At 35.5% G+C, this 17,805-nt stretch overlaps 1 protein-coding gene across 2 annotated transcripts in view; it reads right to left on the bottom strand.

Moving 5' to 3' along the window:
• The window catches only part of LOC145692010 (uncharacterized), a 58,189-nt gene that overhangs the window by 13,349 nt on the left and 27,035 nt on the right, over positions 1-17,805 (bottom strand). For both annotated transcript variants that reach the window (XM_081767309.1, XM_081767310.1), the window contains exons 3-5: positions 9,214-9,466; positions 5,733-5,871; positions 1,105-1,199 (exon numbers count right to left, since the gene is read on the bottom strand). In XM_081767309.1, the coding sequence (XP_081623435.1) occupies positions 1,105-1,199; positions 5,733-5,871; positions 9,214-9,466 (487 nt within the window). The remainder of the gene's footprint in view (positions 1-1,104; positions 1,200-5,732; positions 5,872-9,213; positions 9,467-17,805) is intronic.

Here is a 17,805-nt window from a genome sequence, read left to right as displayed (position 1 = left end):
CCATCACGCGCCGCCATTAGACCTACCTCGGGAAGAAAGCAGGAAGAATACTTAGTGAATGAAATATTACTTAAGAGACTACATTTCAGTGAAATAGAAAACCAGTTGTGCATCTAGTGAAATTTAGAGCAGTATGCTTCGCATCAGTGAGGTGATTTATTAAGGGAAAAAAAGAGAGACATTGGACCATCATGCGTTAATGAGGAGAAGGATATTGGATACGTGGCTGAGGAGAATATTTGGACCGTTGGAAGTTAGCCTGTGTAGCTGAAGGACATATAAGGACATATAAGTTCTTCTCATACCATTTTTTACTTACCTATGCAGATTTGTACAAAGCCATCCATTGTAATTAATTAATTTCAATGTAATTCACAAGCATTTTTTGTCTCTTCTTTTTCTGAAACACTTTTGCCGACGCCATGTACAACATGTGTTACCATAGCCATGTGCATAATAAAGTAGAAAGGAGTTATGTTTAGCAGAAGGGATCCAAAAACACAAAATTTACAGAAGAAATGTATAATACAAGTTCTTAGACCTAACATAACGTAACCAAATCTAACCTAAGCTAACCTTAACTAACCTCAGCTAATCTAAACTAACCTAATATTAGTAGAAATAAGCGAAATTCCATCATTTTTTTTGGAAAATTATGCTGGACCCCTACACTAACATAATGTAACATAAACTAATCTAACCTAACCTAAACTTATCTAAACTCGCCTAAACTAACCTAACCTAACGTAAACTAACATAATGTGAACAGCAATTACCGAAATTGCAACATTTTTCAGAAACAATTGCTGGACCCCTTCTGCTAAACATTAACCGTAGAAAGTCTTAAATAAATATGTTTTAAAGTTCAGAACTGCAAAACGTGAGAAATAATAAAACAGCCCATATTTTCTGAAAAAAGTTTCGTTTGCTCAATAAAATAGTGAGGAAATCCTAGTACTGGACATAAAAAGAAACTAAATCCCGATTTTTGAAATTAGTCATTGATAAGACAAATGACTAATTTACATAGAAGTACCACAATGAGATTTTTTTTACTGTTCAAAATATTCTTCAAGTAACTAAGAAACAATAGAACAACCTTACCTTTATCTTTCGTGGAGAAAGTCTGGTATACATAATATGCTCCAACAACATGTATTAGAGATGGAATTAATATTATCAGCGACGTCAAATTTTCACTGAAGGAGAAAAACACAAGTATTCAGTGAGTAATAATAACTTAATATTTAAAAAAAAAATACACATATTTGCAACAAAATTAGAATTGTAAATACAGAAATAATATGTGTTCAGGGTAAGAAGTAGGCACAATAGGAAACGGGACTTAAAACTTGTAGTGTAACATAGGGTTTCATTGTTGAACCATTACGTTTCCTTTCCCGTGTACGAAGTTGTCCTCTAATAAATTAATTCATTAAAATATTACAGATCTGCAACCGATTTTAGCGTTGCAGAACTTTTAAAACCTTATAAACTTTATTTAGTTGCTCACCTGCACTTTATTATTATTATTGACACACGGGAAAAATTCCAGAGTGAACCTTTGAAGTCTTTTTCAACTTCTGGCTTATTTGTTTCGCAGCTGCTTACTATTTTTTTTATCTCAGTGGTGCCCACCCCCTTCATGTCCATGACGCACCCCCCTCAATTGTCTATCCGTAGGTGTTCTTCCATGAAAAAAGAAAACTTTTCGATTAATTTTTACACCCTCTCAAACATATTTATATAGATTTTTAACCCCCCAAATATTTCAATGACGCAGTTTACGTAATAGCCCCTCCTTGTGGGCACCCCTGTTTATCTCTACTGTCGACACCTCTTTTCGAAAGACATGAGACATTTCATAAAATTAGAAAGAGAAGAAGAACACTGGGAAATATGACGTCAGAATGATGTATTACCGGTATGTATAAACCAGCATAAAGGCAAACATACACTAGTGTATTTTTCGGGCCGCAATTTACGTCCGTAAAATGATGTAAATTTCTGTCCGTAAGCTGGCTTATAGCATAAAAGTAGGTATGTTAAAGAAAAAGAAAAGAAATGGTCATTTTTCAGTCTTCGTCTTGCCCGTTGTTTGAGAACGCGGTCAATTTTCCAGTTTACTCAAGATGTTTGAACAGGGTGGATCAATCTAAAGCCATGCTTTTAAGTGCAGGCGCAATAAACAATATGCTTTTAAAGAACCGAACAAAAAGTAAGAAAAGAAGAATAGAAAAATTTGGACCAGGAGGTAATATTCAAATATATGCATACTTTTTTGTTTCTTTTTCATAGTATCGGAATGTGCGATTCCCATAGAATGTTCTAACAGTTAAATATGATAAAGAAAGAATAAGAAAAGGTAAATGCATAATTTTGCTAAAGCAGTAATTCAAATTAATAAATTTTCTTAAATTGGCGTGCAGCATAAACACAAAATTTGTTAGATTTCTATAAGAAATAAATTTTTAAAAAGCCCAAAAACCTAAACTCTGTGGTGTAATATATTTCACGGGACCAGGGCTTACCACTCACTTTGTGCCACTCATGTCTTTAGGGCATTGTGCAAATTCCGGGGCAAGTTTTCTTTCTAATTTGTTTTAATCACTCACAAAAGATACAAACTAAAACATTGCTCCCTCAGGAAGCAACCAACTATCTCCTACTGGGAACTATTTTATTCCCCTTCAAATATATACAACACAATTCGCGCACTGCTCTCGGGAAATAGATGCTCAGCACTATCTGCTGCTCTTGTATATACAATCTAGTGCTGGTCAGTCTAAAAGAAAGGGTCAGCAAAAAGAAGGAAAGTCACCACCTCCAAGTACAAACAAACGAAATTTTAATTTCAAAGTGTGAAAGTTACAAAAACATACCTAGAATACAGCGAATTAACACTTGATCTAAAGTATAACAAAATAACCGAATAAAAAAATGTTATCAATTGTATTGTATTGCTGTACTTTACTAGAGACATTCTATTTCAACTGTTCCCCAACTGGTGCTGCTGTCGATGTGTGTTTTCTACTTTACTCGAAAGACGAGGGACAAATTGTTGCGGCCGAGATCTTTCAATTGTTGAATACGGAAGCGTTGCGACAATTATTTATTTCAGGGACTTTGCTGTGCTCTGTCTTGTTAGCCAGAAAAATTGGCAACACAGCTGAGGTCATTTACATCTTTTCCCTAAGCAAAAGGGAGGGCTTCCTTCGTAAAAGGGTTATGAGTGTGGAGCCGAAGTATATTTTGCATATTTTCCGAGGACACATCTCAGATAGACAGATTTTAATATGAAAGGCGTCAATAAATTCACTCTAATATATTTTCTTTCCTGACTTTTCAAACGCAGTAATTGTTCTTATAGTGACGATGTTACTGCAGCATGCTACATGCTACGTCTCTTACATAAGATTTACTTGAGAGTTAAAGTATCTTACAAAACAACCAGTGGCGTATTTAGGGGGCTTCCGGGCTTAAGCTCCCCCGAAATCTTACTATAGTAAAGCATAAGAAATATCTTGCAGAATTTTCACATTTTCAGGCAAAGCCCTCTCGAAAGTTAGCAAAGCCCTCCCCGAAACAAAATCGTAAATACGCTACTGCAAACAACTATTTTTTTAATATATAAGTGCTTGTGTTATCTCTTATTTGTTTAGCAACTGTAAAATAGATTGCTGTAGTCTATATTTAGAAATAATAGTTCTCACCCCCTTTTAAACACTTGTCTAGTTTACTGAAACACGTCCATTCCACTGTGACATTCCTCATTGTTATAAAAAATATTGAAAACTTTTCGAACTTTTTAATATTTCCCTTCACTGGACGCAAATTCTCATTAATTAATATAATTCCACAATACGCCCTCTGTCCACCGCTCAAGGTTTAAGGTGTCATTGACAGTGCTAAAACAAATGGTCAAACAAATTCCAACATGAATGCTTGATTGTTGTCAAATACAAGAACTCAATTCTCGAGCAGTAGCGAAAAACCTGTTCCATTTAGTTAGTTATCACAGTTTTGATATGAAAAACAGTCTTGTCTTTGTCACAAACGAGTTATTTAGTATTAAAAGTGGAAACAACTTTTTAAATTTTTAATAGATGTAGAAGGAAAATCAAGAAATAAAGATAAAAGAACTACTTGCGTTGGAATTGCAAATATTGAAATTGAAGCTCGATATTGAATTCTATATTAAAAAAAAAAAAAAAAACAATGTTTCCTCTGTAGGTGTGTTCGCTGTATCTTTCACTAACATAATAGATTATTATTTTCAGAAAAAATAAACGCAACATGATTGTATTTGTAGTGTTTAGGCCTCTCTGAGTGTGAGTGTTCTTTCTCTCCCCTTCGTTGTTAATGATGGAGTAGCATACTTAAAATCTTTTTTAAGATTTGTTCTTTCTAGAGAAGGGGGATGGCAAATGATGTCATTGCCCAGGGCGGCAAATTGCCCAGAGCTGGCCCTGACCAAGATAGAATATTTACATTGTCCATTCAGCAAAAATGTAATCGAAAATACAAGAATACGAGTGGACAAAGAAGAGGTGATAATGATGAAGAAATTCAAGTGCTTGGGATCAACATTGCAGGTAAATGCAGGAATAGAAGAAAATGTATACAGCAAAATTAGCAGCGTTTGGATAAAATGGAGAAAAGTGGCTGCAGTATTGTATTCCTTAAAGTAAAAGTTTACAAAACAATGGTGAAATCTGTCATATTATATGGACGAAAAGATAGAGGAACAGAAGTTGTATGTTATGTAGATGTAGGTGCTGCTGTGATGTGTGGAGTGATGCAGAACAACAACATAAAGAATGAAGTGATCCAGGGAGCAGTGAAAATAAGACAAAAGCTAGAAGAAAGTAGACTTCGATGGTTTTAGTCATATAAGAATAAGATTATCTGAATACGTAGCTCACCGAGTGGAAGAGACTGTGTGAAGAACATTATGATGCAGGGTAGTGTCACGGTGGATATGACACAAGATATAAATAAGTGAAAGAGAATGATCCGACTCCAGCTAGCTGGGAAAAAGATTTAGAAGAAGTAGAAGAACAATTCTGTATATAAGACATATACTGAATACATGATTATGTAATGCAAAATTCATTGTTATATTTTTCTATAATATTTGTACCTCACACATGAATTTAAATAATGTCTTCAAAGTGAAAAATTGCAAGAAACTTCAAAGCCGGAAGGTATTACGGGGAGGAAATGGAAATGGGTTTCGCTGCCACTGTCGATGTGACTTCCCTGGGGAGCCGCCTTTGATTTTCTATTTCATAAAAGATTGAAATAGTGGATATAACACACTAGAACTAAACCTTAATCATGTTCATTTGAGATCATATTCTTACACTAAATTCTTCCAGGGAATTAGAGACTTAGATTTATCTTTAAAACGGAGATTTTCCTTCAATTGGCAATACTGCGTAAGAGATATTAGCACATTCAGGAACTGATAAAAAGTGGACCCAAGAACCAGGAGCGTAAATAAGGGCCCCGCAGACCCCGAATTGCGGGGGACCCCAAGCCATCACAAGGCCCCCAAATCGTGATGTAGGACTAGAGAAGGGGCCCCATTCCATGGTGTCTGCGGGGTGGGCCCCAAGCCCTTAGTTACGCCACTGCCAGGAACCGAAACTATTAATCTTGTCTAATTACTTTTCATTAATTTTATTTTTTGGGGACTTGTGGCCCTAGCAATACCAATAAATACATACCCTAAATAACAGAGGATGATAGGAGAAATCTGTTCACCAACAAATTTTCCAACTATACAGGTTCCTCGTACGTTAAACAAATTTAACCACAAGTGTCTTCTAGTAACTGATTCATATTTAGATAACAAAATTTGCGTACCTAAAATGAAAAGTGAATATTAAAACTTTAAGGTTACATATAAAAAAATCATTCGACGTTAGTTTATTTTACATCATATTTATTAAATAAGAGCACGCTAGTTCATTAATAAAGCGCTAATTTCTGGTTCGATCCTAGGTCACGAGTTCGTGATGAATTACGCATCTCCAGTGCCGGAGTGACCACATTCGGTATTTGACAATTGCCATGGGCTCCACAGGATCACGGGACCCAGGACCTGTAGGCCTTGGTCGAATTTTCGCGATCGCAAATGGTTTCTTGAGTCTTCCTACCAAACAGGATGCGGAAGTCTAAGTTCGTCTTGCCAAAAGAAATCTTCTCGGGCCACCTTGCTCATATTAGTACGGCCCGTGTGCCAGTAAAACTTCGTACTTAGCAGAGTCCGTCAAAGAAAAAGTAACTGAATTGATTGCCTCATCAATTGAAGAGCTGCGCAAAATCTGTCGAAGTAGCTGAAGTAACTTCACGATTTCGTTTGATTGTCTCAGTATTATTGTAACTTTTTAGCGATCTGTTTTGTACTACATATTGTACTATTACTAACTTATAAATTGTTTTATGGGTGCAAATTCACTTTAGGAGGGATTTAACTGTTATATGACATATGTCGTACGAACATATGCCGTAAAAATGAGCCCAAAAGCAAGAACCAACGTGTGCTAGGTAGACGTTAAAAAGCACAAATGATATTTAACCGAGTCAGAGCTGGCCGAAGCTGGTGGGTCCGCGCGAAAGCACGGGGTTACGCCCAAGGGAAGGAGGCGCGTCAAATATGGTAGATATTTGTGTAAGCGAAGCACTAGATACCTTATGTGTGACAGATTTATCGTTACGAATCAAGATTTAAGACCAAGTATTGGCATACGAATTCAACTCATCATGGCTTGCTTATGGACTACGGAAAGATTTCATTTTTCCATATATTTTGATTACCTAAATATTCCTCTTTTGAAATAACGTTCGATATTTCTTCTGTAATTTTACAAATTTATGGATACCTAAACTGAAATAGCATCCATTATTCATCGGTCTCCTTTAGCTTTATGGGTGTGAGCTTTTATAGTGAAATAATGATGCCCGTAGTGTTGCCCACGAGACAAGTACATTTTTAAATTCGGGTCGAGACGGGAAACATGATGATTCTGTTTTCGTTTTCGAGAGGCGAGGTGTGATAACCACAAACGTAGATTTCAATAAGGTCATAAGGCTAAAACTATATAAATAGTTATACCTCAAACTCAAAATACTACTTCTAAACATCAATACACTGCATTTTATTAATCAAATTTAAGCCCTCCCAAAACATTGTAGAAACTATTCTTTCGTAGCCTATTCTTAATTACATGAAAATGGACGAAAATGGTAAGCTTACTTCGTCCTTATTCTGCAGCAGAAGAAACTGTTAACTGCAGTTCACAAATTCGAAGCGAACCAAAATTCGACGAAGATAGACGAAGCTGACTAAGGCTAGGCTTTCGTGAAATTTTGGCAAATGTGAGTGACAGTCAAAGTATAGCGTTTGGAAGAGGAAGTGTAAGATTTCGCACCATTTTTGTGGTCGCCGCAGATGTAAGAAAACTAAAAGAAATCGCATTCAGTAATTTTTAAATGTTGACGGAAAAGGAACAGAATAATAATAATAAAGAATGGTATTATGGATACTGTTAGCACACAAGTGCAAGGGCGCCCATGTTATGGTTTCCATGGGAGGCAAGTATAAGCAACGTTTCAAATATAGTTTCAAATTTTGCTGTAATTAATGTAAAAATTCTATTGGGTTTTCGATATTCCCAAGTACAATTTATTCTTAGGGGGTGCGAGCGCCCCACCTTGCCCCCCTGATGGGCGCCCTTGCACAAGTGAACTATCTTTCTATCATAGTCAATGACAAGGAAGCTTTTTTCCGTCAAAATGTATTTATATTATTAATAAAAGTGGTTTATTTATCGACGGCAAGGCCGTACTACTCTACATAGAAACGTGAAGTTTGTGGTCTCTAAACCAAAAATAAGGAAGGAATTTTTTAAAATATGTATCTTAAGGGAGAGTAAATGGAGTTTCATGGTTCAAAAATCAGTAACTGATTCATTCTTTGACTTTGATGTAACAACATAATTAAATTTCAGACTATTTGATATGCCTTAAGTAGTTGTATGTAATTGTAAAATAGTAAAGCTCATGCTCGAAAAAAAAAAAAGAGTTGTTTACAAGGAACCTCAATACAAATTAGGAGGGAATTTTAAAAAAAAAATATGTATCTTAAGGAAGAGTAAATGGAGTTTCATGGTTCAAAACTCAGTAACTGATTCATTCTTCGAGTTTGATGTAACAACATAATTTAATTCCAGAACATTTACCAATAATTTCGATGTTATTGTAAAAGATATTCAAGACAACTTACCAATTCATTCTTACTAATACTTTCAATGTTATTGTAAAAGATATTGAAGACAACTTGTAAATTCATTCATTTATTAAAAGTCATTATTTCCAATTGAGAACGAAGTAAGTCGTTTCGAATGTAATCTACTATAATGTTAAGGATATAAATGTTATGATGTAAGCCATAAAACTTAAAAGTTGTGAATAAGAAAGATAATGTAGCAAATTCAAATTATGAGGATTGACTACAGAAGCTACATTTACCGCCTAATTTTGTTTAGGGACGCAGTGTAGCCAACTTGAAATCATATTCACTAAACTCTAAAATCGCCAATATCTCCGAAACTAGGCACATCTAAGAAAAAGCAAAGTAAAATTTTATCTTGTTTTGATGTGAAGAACATATTGCTATCTCGTATTGTTTTTGTTCTATAGAAATGTATTCAAACCCAACATTGAAATTGAAAGTGGCCGTAGAATTAAGCACCTTCAATTTCATAGGATAAGGACGGAGATGGAAGTTATGCTTGAATCGATATTGTTAAATTAAAATTATTCTGATCATACATTTATTTTACCAAAGTTAAATAAAATATGCTTTGTCCACTTGGACCTCACTACAGAACGTGAAGATTAGTTACACCATAAAAATACATATTTGCTAATTCCGACATGAAACATATTTTCACAGAACCATAGAAGTTTCTCTTCTTCTGAGCAACTCATTATATAGCACTACCAGTTGTGCCCTTTTTGTGAATACTAACATTTGATATCTATCAACACAGTCAAGAACCAGTTTCATTGTCGCTTACTGGTTTTGTTTAACCGGCCGCTAACTATTAACAGAGGGACGGAATTGATCTCTAAGATATCCCAATTATACATACTATAATTTGAAAATACTAATAATATTATAACTATTAGAAATGCACTTACCTACTGCAGTGTTTATGAATAAATATGGTATACATGCCACTAGAACTATATTTGGTACTATTGTTGATAAACATATTAAAATATTCATTAGCATGGCCATAAAGTACATAATTAACAGACCTAATTCACTGGTATAGGTATCCGCAAAATGGCCATAAACAGGAGCTAGTGTAAATTTCAAAATATCAATGTACAGTTTTGTTTGTAGGAATAGTCGAAAGAGATTGCCAGTTTGAAGATTTTCAGCTATGACCTGAAATAAAAAGAACTATCATACACTGTTTGGATGTAAATTATGTTAGCTTCTACTCCGTCTTACTTCTAAACGATTTTCAACAAATCCACTTGACACCAAAGCATCCTGATTTGCTGCTGATTTTGACAGATGTACTGTTTCGCAAAATATTTTATAGCTAGAAGTTATATATCGTCAGCACTTGAGGGAAATTAAATTCCCTTTGGGTTAGAGATGCAAGGGCTCGGAAAAAAACCGGCTTTTTTGAAAAAAAAAAACTCGGTTTTTTCTGCTTTGCTTTTTTGCTTGGGAAATTTTGGGCTTTTTTCAAAATTCTGCTTTAAATCGATACAGTAGACTTTGTTTCGCTTCTCTATAACACAGAAAGTCATTTAATTAGTGGTTGATGCCGATAATAATATAAAACCTCGAAAGTAAACCATGAATTTCGAAAAGATATTTTAAACAATTTTACTTCAACATTTTTACATTATGAATTCCAAAGGATTAACCAATGTATATAATAAACACATTTTAACCTCCTATATACAAAAGTAAGCAGAGTTGGCAAGAACCATGGTTGTTTCTGAAAATGCCAAAAACCCGTTTTGGGGGGACAGTTTAAACCCGGCTTTTTTGGGGTTTAAACCAGGTTTTTTGATTTAGATATTTTGCTTTATGTATTTGTATTACATATTCACAGAAATAAGTTTGTTTCGCCTTGGTGTTACTATTCAACAACGGGGTTATGCTGGAAGAGGTCCCATAAACTTAAAGAAGTCCGGTCAGTAAATTTCTTAAATTGAGAAACTCCCGCCCTAGCCATCGGGAAAATCCCGTCATTCTTTTAAATGTAAAACAATAACGGGAAAATCCTGTAAAATTTAATTTGCATGTAAAATTTAAAGGTCAACGTATTATAATCAGTACGCTAAAACTGAGTGACACACAATCATAGTCAACGTCTTGCGAATAAAATCAGAAAAATAAACACACTGCTGAACAAGACTGCACTTATTTAATATTAAAACACATTTACACCTGACGTTTCGATCTTCTATCCAAGATCCTCATCAGACGTACACTCACGTCTGATGAGGATCTTGGATAGAAGATCGAAACGTCAGGTGTAAATGTGTTTTTATATTAAATAAGTGCAGTCTTGTTCAGCAGTGTGTTTATTTTTCTAAAACTGAGGTATTAAATTACAAATTTAGTATGTAGGTATCATTGAAAGTCCAATCCAAGCTAATGTTGGAAGCTAAGTTGGCAATCGATAAATTTTACCAATTTTAATCAATATATTTAAGCAACCTTCACTTCTTTATAAAACAACAGGCATGCAGAAATATATAATTTGGTTTCGTTTTGTATGTTTAGGCTTAACATCCTTACGTAATACCGAGGTTATCAAGGAGAAGACTTTCGCTTAAAGTGACATCCGAAAGAGTACTTGGTTTACACATGAAAGAAGGGTTGTGGTTCGACCGAGAATTGAACATGGGACACCTTGATTAAAAGGTGAAAAGGAAATAAGACTAATGCAGATGGTTTGACATGTGAAACGTCACTATGAAGTTCACACGATTCGCATTTTTGTTCTTTTAATTTTTTTAGTTTAAACCAGTTATTTAAAAAAAACAGCTGGTGTAAACGAGCCAACCCTAAGAGTAAAAACTTCTTTCAAAAAATACACAAATAACTAGCAAAATTGTATGTAGTATTTTTACTTCAAAATATTCCATACCCTCTTTTTGAAACAAAATAAAATTAAAATAAAACATAAGAGAAATACTTAGATTTGTATGATACAATTAAAGGCTGCACATGGTTCTGTATATTCTTGAAATTCTACAGTCAAGTTTTTTATAACCACCATCAAGGGCGCCCTTCAGGGGGGTTAAGGGGGCGCTTGCCCCCCCTAGAGGAAAATGTACTTCAGAATATTGAAAATCCAATAGGGTTTTTACATTAGTTACAGCAAAATTTGAAACTATTTTTGAAACGTCGCTTATACTTCCCCTCCTTGGAAACCACAACATGGGCGACCTTGACCACCATCACGGTTTACCCAGTCCTCAAGTTTTCTGAATTTTTAACAAGAAGGATTCAACATATCATTACAGAAAAAAAAAAGACTACGGAATATATTTAAGTTAAGCTAAATACAACTACACAACAAACGTGACTGAGTGGTTGGCTTTTGCGCTTCTATCGGGAAGTCCGGGATTCAACCCAGCATTCGACCATTCTGACAAAGCCTTCCTTCATTCCATCTGAGAATGTAGAAATAGTGCGTGTACTGGCCGACTAGGAGTGTAGGAGTTGGCCGACTTCCTTTCTTATTGTTTTTAAATCGTTATTATTACTAATTACCAGCAGTGACGGTTTTGCGAAGGTTAGAGGATCGGTCTTTCGGACTGAAGCCTGTTCTCCAAAGTTGTGGAATGTCTAAAACGAACGAAATATCTATTAGTTATGCCTTTACTCCTAAACTTTAAGCTCCCGTCAAATAAAAATTACGAATATTTAGAAAAACTAAACATTAGTAGTAAGAAAACCCCTCCCAAAACACTTTTTTAAATTCGCCACTGATTCTCAGTATAAAATGATCTTCAAGGTTGTATCCGGAAGATTATTGCTAAACATATAAACGAAACGAAATATTAGTTATGCCTGTACTCATAAACTTCAAGCACCTCCCAAATAAAATTAGGACTTTTTAGAAAACGAAACAATCAGAGAAACCCCTCCCAAAGTACTTTTCTAAATCCGCTATTGATTATTTGTATAAATTGGTATTCAAGGTTGTATCTGGAAAATTATTGCTAAATCATTGGACAACTACAGTATAACAGAAATGTGGAAATACGGTTTGACGGACATATTGAAAAACGTATGCTTTAACGGATATATAGAAAAACGTAAGTTTAACTTTCGTGCTAGAAGCTGGAGTACTAAGCTCTTAGAAATGAAACACGGATGACAAACTAAAATGATCTAGACAAGGAAAAAAATGTCGATAACTCAAAAGTTAAAATAAAGTTAAATAACCTGTAAAATTGCCATCAAATACTACATTCTTCATGTTAGCTTTAATTCGTAAAATATGTGCTCCATCCATCTTGATGGTGAATTACAGAGCTAAATATGGCATTCAGGTCGTGGAAATCTTGTCTAACTATAGAATATACTATAAGAAAGCTATTTGGATAGAAAAATCATGAAAATGAAAAAAGCCAAAATTTCCAAAATTCTCGGTTTTTTTTTCAAAAAAGCCGGCTTTTTATGTGAAAAAAAACATCGATTCAAAAAAGCCGGCGTTTTTGCATCTCTACTTTGGGTTGCTCCTAATTTCGTGAGTGTCCAAACTTTAGCGAAAAAAAGACTTCGGTCATTTTTGGAGCGAAAAACTTACGGTCGTATACGTTCTCTATAGCACATTTCGTACACTAAAAAAATGAGGTGTTGAAACAACACAAAATGACTACCACTTTAGCGTGTTACTTGTGTGTTGATTCAGCACCAAGCATCATTTTTTTGTTCGTCGTCCCGTTTAAAGGGTTGTGCCTTTTCTTCGGGTAAATGTTGTAATGATCAATTGTCTCTATGAAAATGTAGGTGGTCTAAGGGTTGTCAGGTTTATTATTTCCTTACTCATCACCTTAATATTAAACGTACATGGATTGAAATGATTCCAGGAGTGATCTTCTGTTCCCGGGGCGATTCAGGAACTGATTAAGACGGAGGAGGTTCTTGTTAATAGGTATTACTGTGCATATGATGGATAGATATGAGATGAAAGTTCATACGGTCGTTAGATTGTATAGATTTCGGGGTCCAACATGTCATCATCTAACTGTAAATGATATAATGTCATGAAGTGTTGGAGAGGCGTGTCAATGAAAGTTGGTGGTGCATCGTTGTCACGGTCGTAGCGGAGTACATATATCGAGTATCATAGGATGGGGCTGTGAAAAACATTTACTGATGTAACGTATATGAAGTTGTTCCAGGTGCGTTAATAATGGTGGAAAATCGACCATCTCATAAAGTAAACATGTTGGATGTGGTAGGCTTATGCGGTATGCTAGGCGTATAGCATGGCGTTCTAGTATAGCAAGTTTTTGATAGAATTTTAGGGGTGCAGATGCCCAGGTTGTATGTCTATAGGTTAATGTACTCCGCATGAAGGTTTTATATGTGTTGAGAACAGTATGTGTCCTTAATCCCCAGGTTGTGCCCACTAATCGCTTGAGAATATTAAGTCGATTTTGCGCTTGACTTGTGAGTTTGGTGAGATGTGGAGTCCAGGTAAGATGAGTGTCAAAAATTACACCGAGATAGGTAGTGTACTTGAAACTGGAACAGGTGTAAGATCAACCTGAAGGCGAAGTAGATTCGGGTTTCGATGTACTCGTGAACGGTGTCGACATGGTAAGAAAACTATGGTTTGTGTTTTGGAAGAGTTAACATTCAACCTCCAAACATGACACCATTGCACAAATACATCAATGAATACTTGCATGGTTTTATTAAGAGATTGTACGGTGCGGCCAGTTGTGGAAAAAGCAGTGTCGGCAGCAAACTGAAATATTGTGGTGTTATTAGGTACAACAAGATCAGCGACGTACAGTAAATATAATAAAGGAGATAATGATGAGCCTTGTGGTAATCAGATTGCAACAAGATAAAATGAAATAGCGTTCCATTGACTGAGATATAACCTAGCCGTCCTATTAAGAAGCAGTGTATGAAGCGGATATACGAAGTTGCCAGGAGGTAGTTACAAAGTTTATATAGTAAGCCAGCTTGACAAACTTTACCAAAAGCCTTTTCCAAATCAAATGCTACAAGGCAAGAAGGAAAACATGTATTATATTGATTGTAAATAGCTGTGGTGAGACGGAATAATTAATTTTGAGTACTAAAATTTGGTCGAAATCCAGCTTGGTGTATTGGAAGAAGATTATGTGAGTGAAGATGGTCGTGCATGCGACGGACAAGGATTCTTTCTAAGATTTTGCAGAGACAACTAGTGAGATGAATACGACGATAGGATGTGACTTCTGATGGAGGTTTCTTTGATTTAGGAAAGAGAAGCACTTTTAGGTATTTCCAGTGGAGTGGAATATATCCAGTTCGCAGAATAAAGGTATAGATGGTGCTAAGAAATAGTAGAAAAGAGTCAGGCGCTGGTCTGATGAGTACATATGTAACAGAGTCAAATCCTGGTGCAGTATTCCGTTTACCTTTAAGTGTATTATTAATAGTTTCGGGGTGAATCGGCATGGTTAGAGGATTATTTGGTTCTAAATCATGATCAGCAGACGGAAGAAAGGAAGTAGAAGCTACATCGGTATATTGGTTTATAGTTGCTTGCAACCGATCTGGTGTATGCCAACCGGGTAGAGGTGTAAATATATCTTGAAAATAGGAATCCTTTTCTGCATCCGTAAGGACTACTTTATGCGTTGCGTACTACTTTATGCGTCGCATTGCGTACTAGGTTTTGTGAGCGTATTTACTGCAGTGTCTAAATCCGTGTGATATTGTTCCCAATTTGCCCTTTGGTAGCAGTAGACCTTCTGAGTAGGAGGCTTCGGCTGAGTGTTGGGAGAACAATGAAGTTTGACTTTGATGGGGACATGGTCGCTACCTATGGAAGCACCAAGCACGTCGCCTTCCGAGCATATCAGAAATAACTAGTTATTACCTGAGAGAATTTGCATTGGTATTTATAGTTTAATATAAGCAAAGCTTAGCGAAATATATTTGGCACTTATGCCAAGTAACGAATAATGTCCTATGTTTTCTGTAATCGGTCACAATAATATTGCTGGAAACCTGTGAATTGTCTGACAACAGTTACATAGGCAACAGTTCTGCCATCTTCTGTTCATACGTGTTAAGACACAAGAATAACAGATAAAGAAAATAGATGGAAGTACTGCTATCTGTATAATTGTTGTCAGATGATTCACAGGTTTACAACAATATTATTATGACCCATTACAGAAAACATATAATGTTATTAGTTACTTGCCATAAATGCGAGACATATTTCGCAAAGCTTTGCTTATACCAAACGACAAAAAACAATGCAAATATTCACAGTCAGTAACGAGGTATTTCTGTTATGCTTTGCAGGCGATGTGCTTGGTGCTGAATTGACACACAAGTAACACGCTAAAGTGGCAGTCATTTTGTGTTGTTTGAACGCCTCATTTTTTGCTGTGTGGACGTTACGTTGGGTAACGGTCGGTGTGGTTGAAAATTGGTAATTGCAATAAAGAAGTTGAAAGTATGTTAGTCTAGAGTACTTTAAGGTGTTTATTGGTCAACCAACAATTTTCCGTAATATGTCGAACAGTTTTACATTACATTATTTTTCTGGATAATTAATATTTGGATTATATGGGGCACAAAATAATCTTACGCTTCTTGTAAATCTTACTCGCGCGAATAAGTTTGACTAACCTGGAATTACAGCTATATTGCTGCGGCTGCCAAATATCAAACTAAAACATTACCTTGATATCCTTTGAAATTAATGATGCAGGATTTATGTTGAATTTTATTGTATTTAGTACGTGGGTGTAGATGAATAATGTTAAGAAAATGCAGTAAGTTGTTTTCAATATTACACTTACTTTAGGCGTGTAATTTGTCGTCTTCTATTTTATAAATAAAAACAGGAAGTCTTTTTTTCTTTTAGCTCCCTGCATATGCATATGGGAGCTTATAATTTTCTTCAGGTTGTAGAAGGCCGAAGTCCTTCTCCTTCATCTGCATATCTAAATGCAGATGAGGAGCACATTTACATATCATTATGTAAATAGATTAATTTGTGATACAATTAATTGCTTGAAAATTAGTATGCATATTGAATATTATCCTATTATTATGATTATTATGTTTAAACACCGAGCGTAGTACGGAAATATTAATACAATATTGTATTATATTGTATTTATTCATGTATGTATTTTCCTTTATAGGCTAATTATATTTGATTTTATTGCGTGCATCTCATTACTGGGTCATTGTATTATATATAGTATACATGGGGATGAAGGAAGATAGTAATTATATTACTCTACATTGGATTAAGTAACTAAGAAACTAAAGCATATTCTATGGAATCATGCATTGAGTTTAGAACCTTGGAAGACGGAGCTATGCTGACAGAGATTTTTTTTCTCGCGACTCTTCGTCGCCTGGACTACTGTATGTGAGGTCCTTCACAACTCACAGTTGCAGGAAAGCACCAAATGAGTGACAGAATAAGACTCATTATACACAGGAAGGATCCTACTCACTTCCTTTAGTGAAGCAACGCTGAATTGGAAACAGTGCTTACAGACGCTCAACTTCTATTGTTGAAAATGTTGTAAAAATTTTAGCGTCAACATGTGAGTTTTTGGATTTGTATAGGTGTGATTTTGTGAGCAGCGAGCTCGAAGCGTCTCTTCCGCCCCCCTTCACCCATGACCGGTATTGTCAGCGGACGGGCCTAGAATTTTTACCCAGGATGCACAGCAGTTTTGAAATGTTTACTTTATTTTGATTCATTTTTCTATGTAAAATATTAATATTAACGTATTACGCTCACTCGTTCTTGGAAATACCGTTCTAAAATTCATGACTATTTTTGTCAACGCGTATCCCTTTCGTACAAGACATTTGGCTCTTGTGATTGTCAAAATTAATAATAACTAAAGATGTTTCCGCTCTCTCTCTTCTACAAACATGGATCCGATTAGTAGCAGACAGTTTTGAAAGACAGCCGCAGGAAAATGGGCTTATTTCAAGTACTGTGAGAGATGACAGTTTATGAAACTATTATAAATGTATTCTATGTAAAATTTGCTTTATTTCTGTATATAGTATCATGTATTTCTCTTATTTGTAGTATTAGTTACAAGTGAAAATAATTATGTGTTTTGGGAAACTCCATAGACTTCTGTTGTGAACAGGATTTTCAAATGTTACCGCTATTTGAAATGAGGGCAGCACATGTCAAAGGATGGCTGGGAGAATGAGCAGCCAGAGCAGGCTTCCGAGATGGTATTTGCGGAAGACCTCCCAGTAGAATCGCCGGAGGCACTAAACCCTTTGTTGAAAGACTCGAAAAGGAGCGAGTCCTTCCTTTTCTTGGTCCTTCCGTTTAATATACTTGTTCGGTCAGTGAACAAGGAAGTTCGTTCTTAGCTCTAGAAGAGTAAACTTGATTCGACTGCGGGAGGAAGTCATCTATACTTCCTTAAGTATCGGGTAGTTTTGACCCAGGAATCGTGTGAGCATCGGTCTCCCAAGGATTTCCTGTTGTAACATACATGAACCGACATGTATCG

This window comes from Thermobia domestica, chromosome 8, assembly GCF_964235325.1.
Source record: "Thermobia domestica chromosome 8, izTheDome1.hap1.1, whole genome shotgun sequence".
In the NCBI taxonomy this organism is placed as follows: Eukaryota; Metazoa; Arthropoda; class Insecta; order Zygentoma; family Lepismatidae; genus Thermobia; species Thermobia domestica.
This window is presented reverse-complemented; position numbering and strand designations above follow the sequence as displayed.